The 19367-nt window shown below is 33.9% G+C and overlaps 1 protein-coding gene across 3 annotated transcripts in view; it reads right to left on the bottom strand.

Annotated features, from left to right (window-relative positions):
- NIPBL (NIPBL cohesin loading factor) overlaps window positions 1-19367 on the bottom strand; it is a 196341-nt gene that overhangs the window by 42945 nt on the left and 134029 nt on the right. For all 3 annotated transcript variants that reach the window (XM_010373383.2, XM_010373400.2, XM_030927192.1), the window contains 14 exons: window positions 18855-18941; window positions 15597-15828; window positions 14702-14853; window positions 14088-14168; window positions 13451-13551; window positions 11997-12135; window positions 9265-9347; window positions 7535-7667; window positions 6538-6681; window positions 4311-4400; window positions 3046-3260; window positions 2843-2945; window positions 1549-1647; window positions 1308-1454 (listed from right to left, as the gene is read on the bottom strand). In XM_010373383.2, coding sequence (XP_010371685.1) covers window positions 1308-1454; window positions 1549-1647; window positions 2843-2945; window positions 3046-3260; window positions 4311-4400; window positions 6538-6681; window positions 7535-7667; window positions 9265-9347; window positions 11997-12135; window positions 13451-13551; window positions 14088-14168; window positions 14702-14853; window positions 15597-15828; window positions 18855-18941 — 1806 coding nt within the window. The remainder of the gene's footprint in view (window positions 1-1307; window positions 1455-1548; window positions 1648-2842; window positions 2946-3045; window positions 3261-4310; window positions 4401-6537; window positions 6682-7534; window positions 7668-9264; window positions 9348-11996; window positions 12136-13450; window positions 13552-14087; window positions 14169-14701; window positions 14854-15596; window positions 15829-18854; window positions 18942-19367) is intronic.

The raw sequence follows: 19367 nt of genomic DNA, 5'->3' as shown, positions 1-19367 counted from the left end.
ATGCAACATATTACCTTTGACTGAATTCTGATTCTTAAAAAAGAAGAATGAAAAAACATTTTTAGGACAACGGAGGATCTAAGAACTAGTATTCAGATGATATTAGAGAGTGTTAATTTGGGTGAGATAATGGTTTGTTTATACAGCACAGTATCATTTTTTTGGTGATTCAAACTGAAGTGTTCACAAGAAAAGTAGTAAAAGATGTTTGACTTAAAATAATTTAGCAGAAAGTACAGATCAAGTATGGAGGTAGGTACAAGGGTGTTCACTGTACTATTTTTCTTTAACAAACTTTCATATTTAGAGTTTTAAAAATAAAAAGCATCAGACATGTAGTGTGCAAAGTTATTAATCTCCATTATGTGATTTTAGCAATTCCCAAAATATTTTAGGATATTTTACTAGGGTTACCAATACCAGAGTTCATTAGATATTTGGGAATCATGTGATGGAAACCCTAAGAAGGAAAAAAAATTTTCCAGCCTTTCTCTAAATTATTTGTTTCTTAACCAAAATTTATGCCTAGTTGAAGCTAAAAATTACTCTATACTTCTGTCACACAATGTTCTGATACTAGGCCAAGGGTGACAAAATAAACTCTTGTCATTGAGGTAATACTTGATTTTGTGCACTAGTACATCTATGTTGAGTTCTACAGTAAGTCAATATGCCTGCAGTGGGTAGTGTGGAGATTCCACAGGTATTTCCTAATGCCAATGTTTCCTTTTATTTTTCAGAAAGATGCTTCAGAGCCAGAGAATTCCATGATGTATGCAGAACTTCTTAAGTCTGCTCTTAAACCTCAAAGAACTTTTGGGCTTAACTTGTAGGTATCTGAGCTCATCATTACTTAGCTTTAAGGAAGCAAGAAGATGCACATAAGGGATCCAAAAATATTGTCAGATACCAACGCTCTGTACTTGTCTCTCACTGAAATAATTCTTCTTGTTTATATATATACATACATACATATATACATAAAATCACTCTAGATTCTTGTTCAAAAACATTTAACTATCCCATGTGGCTCCTATCATCTACTCATTGTAAACTGGTGTAATTAAAAAGAAATAGCAACTGAAAAAAGGAATCCAATTATTACCAATGATTTGTTTTATGATACTGCAAGGGCTATTCTTGAAAATATGTACTTGTTTAGAAAGTGGCAATAGTTCATAAATTAGACAATATAAATATGTAATTGGTACATTTATTTTTCTAGCTTAACACTTTAAAACAAAACATGATACTTGAAAGGCAAAATTATATTCATGAATCATTATAAAAATGACAAACAAACACACCAATATTCTTTCAATCAGCATATCATAATACTGTTCAGCAAGCTGAGGTCGACAAAGGACAAATCGACCTAGTAATTCTACTGCTGCTTCTCGGACACTAGTTGAATTATCCATCAATCGTCCATGAACACCTCGTTGCATATCAAGCTAAAGAAAAATGAAGAAAAAAAAGCAATTTATACCTAAATAGAGTGACTATTCCAGTTTGAATAGAAAAGAAAGAATCATTTTTGCTTTTTACCCTTGCTAGAATACTGGGGTCTACAGCAACAACCTCAGACAAACACTTCATGGCTTTTGTTCGAACAGCAATTGCATTTTCACCAAGAACTCGCAGGATCTGCCAAGCAAACATTGACATTTTTGTAAATTTTAGAATATATAAAATATAATTAAAAATAGCATGAAAACATGCAAAAGAAAACAAATCTATTATTTACCTCTCTTTAATCTGTATATAAATGAGTAAAGGATCTTTTCTACTGATTGAAAGTTTAACTTAAAGATCAGTACAGGTGTTAAGTGTACAGTGCATACTTTGGAGCCTTTCCTTTATCCAATTAAACCTGTTTTTTAATTGTAAGGCTTCATTTGCAGAACCTGTAGCCCCACTAAACCCTTGCTATGTGTAACTTGAATCAAAGATATTTAGTGTCATTTAAATCATAATTTGGTAGTTGAATGTTTTGTATTTTATTATTTTATTTTATTTTTTGGGATGGAGTCTCGCTCCGTCGCCCAGGCTGGAGTGCAGTGGCATGATCTTAGCTCCCTGCAACTTCTGTCTCCCGGGTTCAAACGATTCTCTTGCCTCAGACTCCTGAGTAGCTGGGACTACAGGCATGTGCCACCACGGCAGCTAATTTTTTGTATTTTTAGTAGAGACAGGGTTTCACTGTGTTAGCCAGGAAGGTCTTGATCTCCTGACCTCGTGATCTGCCTGCTTTGGCTTCCCAAAGTGCTGGGATTTAGTTAAATGTTTTTATAATGTCACTTACTCTACTGACACCGTATGTGTGTGCATTCATACAAACATATATGTATCAATTTATTTGTAAAACAAGAATACGTAAAAGGGATGTAGAACAAGGACTTTTTTTTTGAGATGGAGTTTCCCTCTTGTTGCCAAGGTTGGAGTGCAATGGCACGATCTCGGCTCACTGCAACTTCCACCTCCCAGGGTCAAGCGATTCTCCAGCCTCAGCCTCCCGAGTAGCTGGGATTATAGATGCGTGCCACCACGCCTGGTTAATTTTTGTATTTTCAGTAGAGACAGGGTTTCACCATGTTGGTCAGGTTGGTCTCGAACTCCTGACCTCAGGTGATCCACCTGCCTTGGCTTCCCAAAGTGTTGGGATTACAGGCGTGAGACACTGCACCTGGTCGGACATTTTAATGCAAAACCTAAAAACAAACACTACATCTATGATCTTTTGAGTACTGTACTCAACAATGAATGACATTATATACTACTCACAAGCAACCAGAATCAGAAAAATCAACATCACTGTATAAGGAATTCTTGTCCAGTTTACCTGTGTCAAATAAATATCAAAGCTCTGGGCAAACGGCCTCATGGAGGCCAAGTATCGAACAATCAAGCAAGCATCATCATAGTCCACAGTATCAGAGTTCATCCTGCAACAAAAAGTCATTAAAAATTTATTTTTCTTTTTTGTAACTTAGGTATCTAGATATCAAGGAGATAAATGTAAACTGTTTTCTCCTTGGATCTTACTTTAATGTGCTAAACTGAGAAGGTGTGGTTTTGATAATGCTTCTAAGAAACTTTTTTCGGTTTTCAGCTCGATGCATAATTTGGCCAGTTGTCTCAATTTCCTTTGCATGATGTGTTCCTTCAGATGATTCTTCATCTTTTTGTGATTTCATTGCTTTTTCTGTTTCCAGAGTCGTGTCTCGAAACCACTGGGCTATATAAAATTTACGAGAAAACTGGAAAGAAATTACAGACTTGAGCTTGATGAAATTAGCAACAAGATTTCCAAGTTAAGTAATAAAGTTGGAGTGCTCACATTACAGGAATACAAATATTAAAGTTTACTTTATAACAACTCCCATGTGATAAAAACAGATTTTAAGAAAGCCAGAAAATTTAGAATATCCTAAATGTTAGAAAACTTATTATTTTACTATGTTCCAATATTTAATGATGTCAAGATAATTTGATAAACACAAGTGCATTAAACATAGAATACTATTATCAGCTACTTAATCAAGGACAATATCATGACAAAATTAGACAGATGATGGGTCAACTAGGAAAGTTTATATCAACTGGATAAAATGCTGAAGGTAGAAGACTTCATCTGTTTTCAAATGTTAGTTCTCCAAGAAACACACAAGACAACTGTCACTGAACTAGTTTAACACTGAGACACACCTGTAAATCTGTTCATTTGAATACAAACTGAAAATCTGCAGTATTTGGCTGAACAGCTTAGTAGTATCCCATTTCTTTCAATTACATATCCATCAGTTAAAAAATAAAATAAAATACCTCTATGTATAATGTTCTCAAATAACAGTTTACAAATTTTGTACATGAACCTCTTATACTAATATTTTGGTTACATTATGTAACATACATGAAATAAAAGTAAAATTATATTTAAAAAAATATATATATAAAAATCCAATAGTTTATTTTTACAGGCTTATAGATCATCTCATGTACCACTTGGCCCATACTTACTCTGAGAATAATGACCTAGCCTAGTCTCAAAGATCACTTATGGAGAGACTTCCAAATATTTCTCTTGTCACACAATTTTAGGACAGTACAGTATCCTTAACCAGAATTCCATATAAGACAAATCAACTCAAAGCATTCTTTTCTGTTTAGATTATCAAGTATCCCTTTGTTTTGAAAATAAATATTCCAAACAACTTAAGTTTTCCTCTTCTTCATGCTACCTCCCAATTTTCTTAAACCCAATTTAAATAAACATTTAGTATCTCCAAAAAAGGGGAAAAGAATCCTACCACTAGTGAAGGATCAGTCTCAGTGTTTTCATCCAAGTAATCAAGCAAGGCTTTTTGCAATTGTTGGATTTCATCTTCCCCTCCTGAAACCTATAGAATACACCAAATAAGAACAAAAAAAGGTATTACTGGTGTGCTTTTATAAATCATCTAACTGTAAACACAAATCTAAGGGAAAAACTGATATTAAAAATGAAAATACAACCACAGTAACTAAAAGGAAACAGAAAAATAGTATTTCTGAAAAATATTATATATTGATAGCTGAAGTTTGCCTTTTTTGTTTTACTTTTTTTGAGATGGAGTTTCACCCTGTTGCCCAGGCTGGAGTCCAGTGGCACTATCTCGGCTCACTTCAACCTCTGCCTCCTGGGTTCATACAATTCTCCTGCCTCAGACTCCCTAGTAGCTGTGACTACATGCATGGTTCACCATGCCTGGCTAATTTTTGTATTTTTAGTAGAAACAGGGTTTCACCATGTTGACCAAGCTGGTCTCAAACTCCTGATCTCAAATAGTCCACCCTCCTGAGATTATAGGTTTAAGCCACTGCACCTAGCCTTTATTTTTATGAACTACATGTCATTTTTTAAAAAAAGAGCTCATAGGTAGTTGACATAAAAATGATCCGAAAAATGTGTTAAATCTTCAGAGGTAGGAAGAATTTGCTTTTGGAAATACGCGTTGAGAGTCATGAAAATTTACAAATGATCCTTCCCCTTGAGTTGCACAATGTATAATCAACATAGCCATACATGGCAATAAGAGGTTCCAGGCCCACTTTAAGAAATACAGTAAGTCCTCCAGTAACCAGATCTTGGTTTCTACATCACAATTCACCAATAAAAGGAACCAAGATTCCTAGGAGCAACAGCTGATCCCAGTGCTAGGGTAGGGAAGGTAAAACATTTGCCTGAAACACCTTTTTGTTCTAGACAGCAAGCCCTCAAATTATGATGGGAACATATCAAAAGGACATAAAAGCCAGCTTTAAAGGGTTCTCACTGATCAAATCTAGGATGATTTGAGCATTAAAATAATGACAGCAACAAATTATAATTTACCAGAGTAGGTACTGTAGTATTATATTAGATGTTAATATTATATTAATGATAAATTTTTGCTTTTGAGAATTGTACTACAGATATTTAAGTGAGAGCTCTTGTTTGCAGAAATATACACTAAGCAGTGGCTCCCAAGCTTCAGCATTCACTCATTAGAATCACCTGGAGAGCTTGCTAAACCAAGAGTTTTTGATTCAGTAGGTCCAGGGAGGGTCCTAAGAATTTGTATTTTTGTTGGAAATGAACTTGTTAGTTCCCAGATGATTTTAATGTTTGTACTACCTGTCAAAGGGATCACACTTTGAAAATCACTGCATTAGAGAATTCAGGGGTAAAGAGGGAATCACGTCTGCAACTTCAAGTGGTTCAAAACAAAATTTTAAATAAATGCATATACAGACACACATACATCTATATTTTGAAAGATGATAAAGCAAATTTTGTAAATTGTCAATAATTGAGGAATTTGCAAGAAGTTTTTACGGGAGTTTTTTGTAGTATTCCTACAATTTTTCTCTAAGGTTGAAATTATTTCAAAACACTAACTACAGCAAAAAAAAATTAGAGGCATTTCTACCAACATGGATATGATTATGAGCATAAAAAAAGACTAGAAAAAAATGAAAACAGAAGTTGTATACAGTAGGATTAAAAATCATTTCCTCACCAATTTTCTCACATAACTTTATTATTACCACCATATCCACATTAAAAAAAAAAAAAGCAATAAAACACTTTTTTCCCCCATATGAAAACTCTCTAATAAAGTATAAAAAAGCTCTCCTCACACCTCCTTGGTATAAGAAGATACATAACATTCAAAAGTACAAAACAATCTTATTGGGTATGCTAAATCACCATTCAGTAAATTAAAAACTTAAATAAAATTTATGTTAAATCAAATATAAAACACCATTATACATTATTAAGAGTACTTCACAAAAAGAAAGTAAACGATTTATATGAACCATTCAGAAGTCCCTGTTAGACTAAACAATTCATTCTCAGGTCTTAAAATTTCTCCCTGGGGCTTTGAAAAGTCCACTTTTAGAAGTAAAAATCTTATTTTGAATCCACAAAATGAAATGCAAAAGTTAATGGAAGGATATCCAAAGAAAACAACTATTATTTATTCCCACAATTTTAATCCTGTATCTTAGTACCTGTTTTAAAATGCGTTCTATAGATCCTTGATCCATTTTGCTTGTAACAGCATCTTTCCTCAGCCGTGCAGCAACGGTTCCAAGGTAATCAAGAGATGCCACTCTTAAAGCCATCTCTGTTGACTTGTTACTGAACTGATGAACCTAAATATCAAAATAGTTTTTGATTTAATAATTTATAACAATATATTTTAAATAGCAATTTATCATATAAATTCCCAAACTAAATTGTATAATTTAAAATTTAAACTTTTTTTTTCCCCTGTGATACTGTCCCATAAAGTCATTTTTGCCTTTTGATTTTCTGGAATCTGAACATTTTCATGTGACTAAAAAAATTACAGATTAAACTTCCTTAAGAACAACATAACTCTTTAAATATGTAGGCTCAACTGTGTATTTGCACAAAATGTGGTATTACTGAATACAAATTTCTTAGGGTGGAATTCTGATGCCTATAAAAAGTTATTATAGTTTCAGAATAGTATTAACATATTTTCCCATCCACAAAAGGTCCCAGAAGCTTTGTAACAATGTGTATTGTGCAAATTCAAATGTAGTTTAAAAATAAAGAGAGTCACAGTATTTCTTTGCATTTACCTACTGCATTACATGAGGGTTACAAAATGCCATGTATTTGTAGAAATACTCTTAAAGATGATAAGGAGTCTACATTAATCATTTTCATGCTTTGAAACGAGTAACTTATGACTCGTTGAGATGCTTTTAACAATATAACATTCCCCCCCACAAAAAAAATTGTTAAAGCACTGTTTTCTTATCTTATGTAATGAAATGAAAGCACCAAACTTCACAACGTTCGAAAATTTTCTACAAGGTACTGACAATATTGTGTACAGTTATGCACATGCAAAAAGAGATGCAATGTTCATATTTCCTTACACATTTTTAAAGAATTCATCATCTGTGAATCAGAGTACATCCTCATTATGTTGTCTTCTAGTAATCTAATAATCTTTAAATGCTATACTCTTACCAACAGTCTCCCTAACAAACTAAGGAGTAGTTCAGCAGCTGGCCATTCAGGCTTATTGACTGTTGAAAGAAGGTCTTGAACAAAATTTTCAAACAGTGGTCTGTAATCTTCTTCACCTTGCTTACTACCACATCTGTTCAAAAACAATGAAAAGGATGTCAATTTAGGTGACAACATGTCAGTCATCTGTCTACCAACATGACTGAAATTGTTGGCTAAGTTTTCTTTTCTCTATGTTTAGTAACAAGATATATAAAAGTACATTAAATAAAATATGGCTTGAAATGAGTCTATTTCACAAACTCCACTTTCTCCTTAATTATAGAGAATTCATTTATTAACCAAAACTAATATTACTTTCTTGCAAGTGAAACACATTTTTAAAAAAATGACCACTGTTTTCCTACCTAAAAGATTACCACAAATTCTTTTTTTTTTTTTTTTTTGAGACGTAGTCTCGCTCTCACCCAAGCTGGAGTGCAGTGGCATGATCTCGGCTTACAGCAACCCTCCATCTCCCAGGTTCCAGTGATTCTCCTGCCTCAGCCTCCCAAGTAGCTGGGACTACAGGCGTGCACCACCATGTCTGGCTAATTTTTAAATTTTTTGTATTTTTAGTAGAGATGGGGTTTCACCATGTTGGTCAGGCTGGTCTCGAACTCCTGACCTTGTAATCCACCTGCCTCGGCCTCTCAAAGTGCTGGGATTACAGGCGTGAGCCACGGCACCCGGCCAAGATCACCATAAGTTCTTATGGAGGCTAGGCTGGGTGTGGTGGCTCATGCCTGTAATCCCAGCACTTTGGGAGGTCAGGGCGGGTGGATCACCAGAGGTCGGGAGTTTGAGACCAGCCTGACCAACGTGATGAAACCCCGTCTCTACTAAAAATACAAAAATTAGTGGGGCATGGTGGTGCATGCCTGCAATCCCAGCTACTTGGGAGGCTGAGGCAGGAGAATCGTTTGAACCTGGGAGGCGGAGGTTGAGGTGAGCCGAGATCACACCATTGCACACTAGCCTGGGCAACGAGCGAAACTCCGTCTCATTTAAAAAAAAAAAAAAAAAAAAAAAATTCTGATGGAGGCTAAATAACATCACTTCACAAACTTTCCTATTCAGGTACCATAGGAAAATTCTCAAAAATTTACTGAAGACAAATTACAGAATTTTAATTTAGTACTTTAATTTCTGGTGTCTAACATAAAAGAAAATTCACAAAATTTTAGATTGTTTTCCCCCCCGATGTCCCATCCCAATTTTAGATTTTTAATACTCCAATTGCCTCATTTTAAAGATGAAGAAACCAAGGGTCAGGAAGATGTATTCAAGGTTCAGATTATGGCAGGAAATTGGATTCATGTTTTTTTAAAAAAAGATCAAGCCTGTAATCCCAGCACTTTGGGAGGCCGAGACGGGCGGATCACGAGGTCAGGAGATCGAGACCATCCTGGCTAACACGGTGAAACCCTGTCTCTACTAAAAAAAATACAAAAAACTAGCCGGGCGAGGTGGCGGGCACCTGTAGTCCCAGCTACCTGGGAGGCTGAGGCAGGAGAATGGCATAAACCCGGGAGGCGGAGCTTGCGGTGAGCCAAGATCGCACCACTGCACTCCAGCCTGGGCGACAGAGTGAGACTCTTTCTCAAAAAAAAAAAAAAAAACAGAAAAAAAAACCGAACTATTCTCTATACTGTGGAAAGAAAAACCAGATTTATATTAATTTTACTCACTTTTTAAGGAAGATGGAGAGGAAGTTTTGGGCTGTTCGCATAGCTGTTTCGTAAGAGTTGGTAATGACAACATCCTGGTCAACCTAGAAAGAAAAAAAAATGAGTTTATAAAGATACAAGAAGTAATCAATAAGTTAGCCCTGTTGCTATTGTCATGTTATTACTGAAGAGGGGTAATACATTTAAATACTAAAATGCTTAAAATATTCTATTATATATAAAGACAGAAGCCAAAATTAGCACACTAAGCATATTTTAAAACTTTATAGAAACAAATAAAAATACAGATAGCCAGGCGCGGTGGCTCAAGCCTGTAATCCCAGCACTTTGGGAGGCCGAGACGGGCGGATCACGAGGTCAGGAGATCGAGACCATCCTGGCTAACACGGTGAAACCCCCGTCTCTACTAAAAAATACAAAAAACTAGCCGGGCGACGTGGCGGGCGCCTGTAGTCCCAGCTACTCGGGAGACTGAGGCAGGAGAATGGCCTAAAACCCAGGAGGCGGAGCTTGCAGTGAGCTGAGATCCGGCCACTGCACTCCAGCCTGGGCGGCAGAGCGAGACTCCGTCTCAAAAAAAAAAAAAATAAATAAAAATACAGATAGAGTGTTATTAAAATATGTAACAGTAACAAATGCAGTTAACAAATTTAATATCAATAGTTGTTTCTGGTCAGAACAGAAAGAAATGGATTGAAAATACAAAAAGAATTTAGAAAACATATATCAACCTCAAAGTTTAAGAAACACATAATCCATATAATCAAAAAAAAAAAAAAATTCAACGCCTTCATCAGAAATTTAAAGATTAGGATATAAATAGTCTATTCACAGTTATAAAAACCCAACAGACAAATAACTACAGGAAAAGGGGCTCAAGCTCACTAATAGCCGGGAAAATGCAAAATAACACGAGTATTTCTCAATGACCATAATTTTAAGTAAGAAGTAGGGTTATAAACTGAAACACCCCTTTGGTAAGCAAATTGACAACTTCCAGTAAAGTTAATGCATGTATACTATCTTAATTCTACTTCTATCTAAGTATATCTAGAGAAACTTTTGCTCTAAGTTGTGATTCTATGATATGGTGTTTTTAATTCAAGTAAAAAAACAATCTAGTATGAGTTGTACGTATTAAAAGTGATGCTGAGTGGAAAAAATTAGCTGTAAATACGTCATCACTATCCTTTACGTAAATTTTAAAAATGAAATACTTGTATATCAAATTTACATAAAAATAATTAAAAGAAAGAACGAAACATATTTATCATACTTGTCACCACTGGTTAGGAAAGGAAGATTAGAGACAAACAATGGGATTGGGATGGGAGAAATAAAGAGGATCTGAACTTTTCAGACAATATTTGACTTTCTTTCTTTCATTCATTCATTCATTTTTAGACAGGGTCTCATTCTGTCACCCAGGCCGGAGTGCAGTGGCACAATCTTGGCTCACTGAGTCTCAATCTCTCAAGGCTTGATCGACCCTCCTGTTTCAGCCTCCTGAGTAGCTGGGATGACACGCGTACACCACCACGACCAGCTAATTTGTGTATTTTTTGTAGAGACAGGGTTTTGTCATGTTGCCCAAGCTGTTCTTGAACTCCTGGCCTCAAGCAATCTGCCCGCCTTGACCTCGCAAAGTGATGGGATTATGGGCATGAGCCAAAGTGCCTGTCCAGTTATTAATAATTATTATATATTTATTATTATTCCCCAAAAGATACACACATATGCTTGGCTCTAACAGTAGATAAACAAAATTATTTGTTTCTCTTAAACTTTTGTTGAGGTAAAAGTATACACTTGGAAAAATTCTAAACATCTCCAAAAGCTATAAAACCAAAAGCAAATCTTCAGCATGAGCTACCTATTAGGAAGGGAATAAACTCATTTTCCACATGAATTTAATGTTATTATAATCCTATGTTATGCATTTATATACGGGTTCAGTATCCCTAATCTGAAAATCTGAAATGCAAAATGCCCTAACGAATATTTCCTTTGAATATCATTTTGGTACTCAAAAAGTTTCAGATTTTGGAGCATTTCCGATTCTAGATTTTTGGATCAGGGATACTCAACATGCACATATATTACATAGTGTCTTACTCAGTTTCACATTTGATATCTCACTGACCCTTACAACCTGGCATAGTAGTTTTGATAAGTATTATCACCCCCATTTTACAGCTGAAGAATGAACTCAGAAAGATTAAAATGACTTATATGTTTTATGACTGGTAGGTAGAACCAGAACTCAACTCTTCCAACACCACGTCTAGTGCTCTAAAAGAACCTTAAAGCCCAGCCATGAACCTCTACTTCAGAACACCAGTTTTGGCCAGGTACGGTGGCTCACGCCTCTAACCCCAGTACTTTGGGAGGCTGAGGAGGGTGGACCACGAGGTCAGGAGTTCGAGACCAGCCTGACCAACAGAGTGAAACCCTGTCTCTACTAAAAATACAAAAATTAGCGGGGCGTGGTGGTGTGTGCCTGTAATTCGAGCTACTCAGGAGGCTGGGGCAGGAGAATTGCTTGAACCTGGGAGGCAGAAGCTGCAGTGAGCCGAGATTGCGTCACTGCACTCCAGCCTGGGTGACAGAGCAGGACTCCATCTCAAAAAGATAGAAGGAAAAAAAAAGAACTTGCGTTTTATGAGAATGACAGAGAATACAGATGTTTCCTTCAATAAAGTACAGTTGTAAACCTTTAATAGATTCCTTACTTTTTTATTTGAATCTTCTTCTGCATTAGAGTCCTTCTCTGATGATGGTAAGTGTACCACACACTGAATAAGTTGTAAAACCAGTGCTGTAACCATCTGAATATACATAGGTTCTCCATCCATATCACTACTGTTTAACCTTTAATGAAGAAAAAAAACTTGTATGGAGTATCAAGATAATCTCATTTAGATTTCATCCATTGTCTGAAAGTTTCACGATACTTTGCCAATATTTCTAGGCATAATTTTAGCGTTTATAATAGTGTTCTTATGTGTAATTATTTGTCATAAGTTAGCAAAAACATCAAGTAAATGCCTAGGCATGCTCAGATAATTAAAATAGTCAAAGGAAAAATACAGTATTAATAAAAACTTCTATGCTTTACATACATTGCAGATAAAAATTTGTAATAAAATACTAAACATTTCTCAAAATGATTTCGAAAATGATAAAAGTCTTCAAAGTTTCCAAATGCCCATATATTTTGCTATTCATCTGTTGAATCTGTTATTCATTCGGTATTAAAATCTACTACACAGCTCTTGATCATTTGTGCTAGTGCTGGTAGCAAAGATTATAAAAAGTCAATGTCCACATCTTTTGTTCTATAGATATTGTAAAAATCTAAGCATTCTTTTATATGTTGATAGTTTTCCTTCAGGTTTAACAGACAATAAATGTTTATCAGTATACAATTAGTCCAAAAAATGATTAAGATAAAATAATTATTTTAGAGAAGAAGTCTTCAAAGCAATCTTAAAAATAATCCTATATGCCACATCAACACTTTTAATCACTCAGGAATATTAAGATAATTCCAGTGATTATCTATGATGGCAAAGACAATAATGCTGACCATAGCAGTGGATGACATTCCTTATTAACAGTGTGTTTAGTGATTAAAGAGCATTTAATCCCCATGTTTATTCTCCATACTGCCATTAGAGTAATCTTTGTTTTGAGACAAAAAAATCTTATAAAATCCTCTTTGAACTGATCTGATTCTTTTGAGCCATATTTCCAATAGCACTGACTAGTGGTTTGTAATAAGGAATGATTTTGCTCTCCAGTGCCTGGAGATAATTTTGGTTGTCACAAGTGGAAGGAGGAAGGGTGTCTATTGGCATCTAATGGGTAGAGATCAGGGATGCTGCTAAGCATCCTATATTGCACTAGACAGCTAAGAATAACAAAATGTTATATGGCCTAAAATGTCAACAGTGCCAATGATGAAAGACTCTTCCACAGATCTTTGAGAATCAGTGAACTTTTCTGAGCCCCCTAAATATGCCATGTTATTTCATACATCTAAGCTATTCTTCATGTTGTTCTGATGTAACTGCCTAGTTTTTAATTATTAAAATATAAATCAGACAGAATGAAGAATAAATGTATGACAGTTCAATATAATGGGGGTTCTTCATTATACTTGACCTCTGTTGTAATTAATTACCTGAAGTTCCTTAAACTCCTCTTGCTGGTTGGTAATCTTGCAAGTGAAGTAAAAATTTCTTCCAAAATTAACTGCCTATGCTTTTCATATCTTGAGAATACCTGTTTAGTAATTATAAGATTCCAAGTTAAACTTATAATTAATAGAAAACGAACCAAAAAATAATATCATGTGGTTAAAAAAGTTATCTGCCATTTAGAATGAAAATGTTTTCAGTATCTAAGGTAAGCTGCTCAATTTTCCTATCATTAATTATAACATTCTTATAGAAGTCAAAGAGTACACTAGTTTCATTTAAAGGACTAGATATCTTAGCTATAGACAGTCAGACAAGATTTAAATGATTTTAAACAATTCTAACTTTATTATAAATATCAAGGAATTATTAGCTGAAATATTTGCAAATATTTAGAAGCGTTTTAAATGTGACAGAAACAGACTAACTCAATAAATTAACAAAACAGAAAAATAAATCCTCAATTCATAAAGTCTAATAAGCCTTAGTAAAACAGTCCTTAGATTGAAATGAATGTACTGAAAACCAGGTATCTTCATTACTTTTTGGAAGTTTGGATTAAATGACATCAATATTGTTTTATCTGTGGGGTAACTAAAAATACAAATTGATTATACTTACTGCAGTGACTAACTTAATGGCACACAACTGTAGTTCACTGACATTTTCCACAAAAAATGGTGTTATTCCCATAGATGAAACCTGTTTAAAAAAGAAAAGAGTAAGTAGTATACAACTTTAGTTGATTTCAGTAACATTCTATCTTACTTAATTCCAACCCATTCATAAGCTTACTGGAAAACACTAAGAAGGCACTTTTTCTTCCCCCCACCTAATCGGCATCTATTCTTTTCTCTGCTCCTCTTCATTCTCAAAGCACATTAGCATATACAGCAGGTACATTGTTTCATAGCTATCAGTACTCTAATCTCTACTTTGAGTTTATAAATGTCACAGGGATATAAAGAAATAACGAACATTTAATATCTGCATGAAAATATAACCTATCTCTCAAAGAATTTAGAGTCTGGAATTTACACTACATTTATCTGTCTCCTGATAAAATGTCTTTTTAAAACTCCTAAAGTCTTATTTCTTCAATTTAGACATAACATACTCTTAATAGGAAAAATTACTGATAATATAGTGCTGGTCTTATTATTGAGTGTGCCAGGTTATACTGGACTCAATCATTTAGTTTAGAAATATACAAAATGCTTACCAAAAAAACTTACCTGAAGAATTGTTGTGTCTGTAAGAAGTTGTATCTCTAGCAATTCTGATAAGCTGCTAACAATGTCACAAACTTTGTTATAAAGCATTACTATTACTCTCTGCTTATGGGTAGAACATTTAGCCCGTTTTGCTTTTGAACTTAATAAGCCTCCTAAAATGAAACAAATTCAAGACAAGGAAAACATCAAGTTTTAATAATTTTTAATAAACAGTACTCAAATTGTTTTTTGAATTAAGAGAACACAATTTTTTAGCTACATAAAAACAGAATCCGGAAGATAAAGCTTTTTATTTATTAAAATAGAAAATTACTCTCTAGAGATATTCTATTAGAAACATTCTTGCAACAGATAATCTTCGGGGCTATTAAATCCTTGTATCTAAAATAAGATAAAATATTATTTTATCTCGATTTCTACTTTTCTCCATTGGAGCAGGATAGTAAGATTGTATTTCCCTTTAAATTAATTTGCAATTATACAACAAATCATCAAGTTCATTATTCAGGAACCCAAGTTTGACCTTACTCCCTTCAAATGTATACATTTCATTGTTCATTTATAAAGGTTAAGAACAAAAGGAGTATTTATCTTGAATCAATCCATTTTGTAGACAACTGCTTTTTTGGGTAAATTAGGGGGAAATGATAAATGAAACCAGAAGGTAGCATTTTCTGAGATTTTCCCTGACAAGTAGAAATAACTTCTATTACATATAAGTAGTTCCTAAAGAAATTATAATTGAACAAGTACTATATTCTAGTCAAATCCATAATCAAAATCAGTGTTTATTACAACTTATATGATTCAAAAATTTTGGTGCCATTTTAAGTCCTATTTTGACTCATCTAACATAGCAAAAATTTACAATAATTTTGATATTATACGAACTAACCTCCATGAGGATCTAATCTGTAAACAGGATCATACTGAGGATAAAGTGTATTCTGCAAATGAAATTTAGTGTACTGTATAACTCTTTCAATTACATCCTCAATGTACACAGCTTTTGGCATGTTAGGGGATGTCATAATGTTGATAGTTGTAAGACAAGCATCTGCTGATTTTGTAACTCTCTCCATAATAAGGTCTCTCCATAACCTTTCTTCTTCTTCAGTATCATTATTCTGTAAAATAGTACATTGTTAATGAAATGGAAATAAACACATTTATAGTTTTAAAATATACATTAAAATTATGATTTATTTGATTTTCACTGGTGGAAAACAGTGTTATGATGTGTGTTAATTCTTTAAAGAATATTCAGAATGAGGTACAAATACCAATACTACTTTGAGCACGATTTGTGTTTCAATGTTTTCAAACTTTATATACTCTACCTCATTTCACCACTAGATGACACCCTACTGACAAAGTTATAATTATCTTTATCCTTTGTGTGCTTTATCTATCACTTTAACTGTATATAAATTAATTTTGTGTTTTGGGTATAAACATTATGATAGTTTAAAAACTTTATAAATTCTGCTTGCTGCTGTGATAACAAAGCAAAAGTTAATGACAAAGGGTAAAGCCTTACTTAGTACTAAAATGTTACCGACAATCATTCCTAACACCTGATTTTCAACAACACTGTTTCTGAAACTGAGATTAAAAAGTAGTAATATGCAGACTAATGAAGACATTTTTTAAAACAGATAATTTAAGAACTGACAGAAGACTTTATTTTAATTTACATGTCCATAACCTGACATTGCAATTAGGAGTAATCTCACTGTTAAAGTAAAAATCCTTCTATCACATCTTTAGTTATGAAATATAAACTATATTATAGGACTACTTCCAAATATATCCTATTCAAAGCTTATACACTGGGAAAATGAACAAAAACACAATATATAATATGTAAAGCAGACAGGGCTTTCTGTTCAGTAATGCCTAAAAACTCATAAAGCAAAGATAAAATAGCTTGTCTTTGATGCAAACATTGCTGTTTGTTTGGAAGAATCAGTTAAGGAGATTCATGATTCATGCCAAACATTAAGGCTATCTACAAAATATTACATACTGTTACGGTTTTTTAGGAATGAAAGTAATTTCCTTAAGGCTGAGTCAGCCAGCTCTCCAGAACTCTAGATTTCTGATGATTACCACAATTTCTTGGTGAAGTATCTAAGTAACTTATAGACTAACAATGGAGTAGATTGTTACTTTAGGTTTCTCTAAGCCCTTTGTTTCTGTGATGCAAAAAGTAGTTTAAAGAGAGGGCACTTAAAAATATAAATATACTTAATAATCCAGAAAACTACCATCTGAGATTATTTTTCTACATATTTTATTCCAGGAGTGTCCTATCTTTTGGCTTCCCTGGGCTACACTGGCAGAACTGTTTTGGGCTACATATAAAATACACTAACAATTACGATAGCTGATGACCTTAAAAAGAAATTGCAAAAAATCCTCATAATGTTTCAAGGAAGTTTACGAATTTGTGTTGGGCTGCATTCAAATCTGTCCTGGGCCACATGGGCCAGTGGGCCACAGGTTGAACAAGCTTGTTTTATTCCATGGAGATAGATCTCCTAGCAATCCTATGGCTTTTGCAAACACCAAGAGCATTTCTCTCATAAGACAAAATGAAATCTAGTGCTTGTATTAAATATACATACTACATATGTATACATGAGAAGTATATATATCAAAAGTGTTCAAAATGGTTATTGCTAGATTAGAATATAGCTTTTTTGGTGCTTTTTCTTTTGGACATTTTCTACAATAAATATGTTACTTTTATAATCAGGCCTTTAAAAATAAAGAAAATTTGGCCAGGTGTAGTGCCTCACATCTGTGGTCTCAGAGCTTTGAGAGGACAAGGCAGGAGGATCGTTTGAAGCCAGCAGTTTGAGACTAGTCTGAGCAACAGAGTGAGACCTTGCCTCTACAAAATATTTTAAATAATTAGCCAGGCATTGTGGTGCACGCCTGTAGTCCTAGCAGCTTGGGAGGCTGAGGTGGAAGGATCACCTGAGCCCAGTAGTTTGAGACTACAATGAGCTATGACTGCAGCACGGCACTCCAGCCCAGGAGACAAAGCAAGACCCTGGCTCTATTAGGAACAAAAAAAAAAAAAAAAAAAAGAAAATTTATCAACTCAGAACTTTAATGCCTATAAGCATTAGTGTTTGCATTTATTAATGTCAGAGATATCAAGATCAATTTGAATGCACATATAATTTACAGTCCACTACAATGCTAGGAAGGCAAATCCCAGGAAATTTACTTCACTCAATAAACCATTGCAACCATGTTGCTACTGCTTTTGATATAAACATATTAAAATATAGTAACAGTGGCAGTTAACATTTACTGACAAGTTAAAGTATGCCAGACACTGTTATAAGTACTTTACATGAATTAATTCTTTAATCCTTTTAACAACCCTTTGAGGTAGGTATAAAAATGGTATATAAGGAGTAATGCATATTAATTAAAAATTAGTATACATTCAGAAATCATGATAAAGTTTCTAACTATGTTATTTCTTCAGGAAAGGTCAACAAAAAGAATTACTACCTATCATCTCATAAATCAAAAACAAAATTTAAACATTCATACACTTACATAAGGGAGAGCATAAACTAAAGAACTGTCCCTGAAATTGACAAAAATTTTCATGTCTTTACTGTTCTTTATGGCAAAGCTGTGAATTGACAATCTGTAACGTTAATTCTGAATTACTAAAAGTGAAGTTTTATTAGCAATGCTAATAAATGTAACTAGTAATTCATGGTAACATGCTCAAATTAATGGAATGTGAAATTTCCCCTGCACATGAAAGTTGTTGGTGAAAAAATTCACATTAGTCCCTCCCTAATGCACAGATGATAGATTCCAAGACCTCGAGTGCACGCCTAAAACTGCGGATAGTATCAAACCCGATATACACTATGTTTTTTCCTATACATACATACCTAAGATAAAATTTAATTTATAAATTAGGCATGGGAAGAGATTAATGACATTAATAAAAAATAGAACAATAGACTGTAATAAAAATCATTCACCTACTTTCAGCTCACAGTTGACTGTAGGTAACTGAGACCATGAAAAATGAAACAATAGAGAAGTGGGGGACTACTACAGATCTTAATAACATTAAGGATAAAATTAACAGTATGGATCTTAAACTTACATGATTTAACAAAGTAGAAAGCTTTGACCCATCCTGAATATTCTTCTCCAAGATATTTAGGACTTTCACAGTTTTGTCAGTTGAAAGCTAAAATAGCAACATAAATTCTTTTATCCATCACTGGTAAAAGTTATATACTATTCAAGAAACAATCTGTACAATTATTCCCTTTGAGCTATGGAGGAAATAGCATTGTTACCCTCTTAAAGAGTAAGAAAACTTTCCCACTTAGAACTTCTACTCACGACCCTAAATGACTAAAGCAAATGTCAAAGAAAAATGTATTTCTGCATTTAAATAATCTAAATATTTGAGAAAAAAAAAAAAACTCTGAAAAAATTAAAGTCTATGCCCTCTTTCAATGCAGGAATATGAGTCTCTTTAGAATAATTTGCAGAATACTTCTTTTATTCTTTTGTAAAAAACAAAAAAATTCATTTAGACTCTCAGAGGTCAATGAGTTTTCTTTTTACTATTTACATAAATTTTATAATTTACCCTGAAAACCTTACA

The sequence above is a fragment of the Rhinopithecus roxellana genome, chromosome 3, assembly GCF_007565055.1.
Source record: "Rhinopithecus roxellana isolate Shanxi Qingling chromosome 3, ASM756505v1, whole genome shotgun sequence".
In the NCBI taxonomy this organism is placed as follows: domain Eukaryota; kingdom Metazoa; phylum Chordata; class Mammalia; order Primates; family Cercopithecidae; genus Rhinopithecus; species Rhinopithecus roxellana.
The sequence above is the reverse complement of the archived record's forward strand: the minus strand, read 5'-3'. Positions and strand labels throughout refer to the sequence as shown.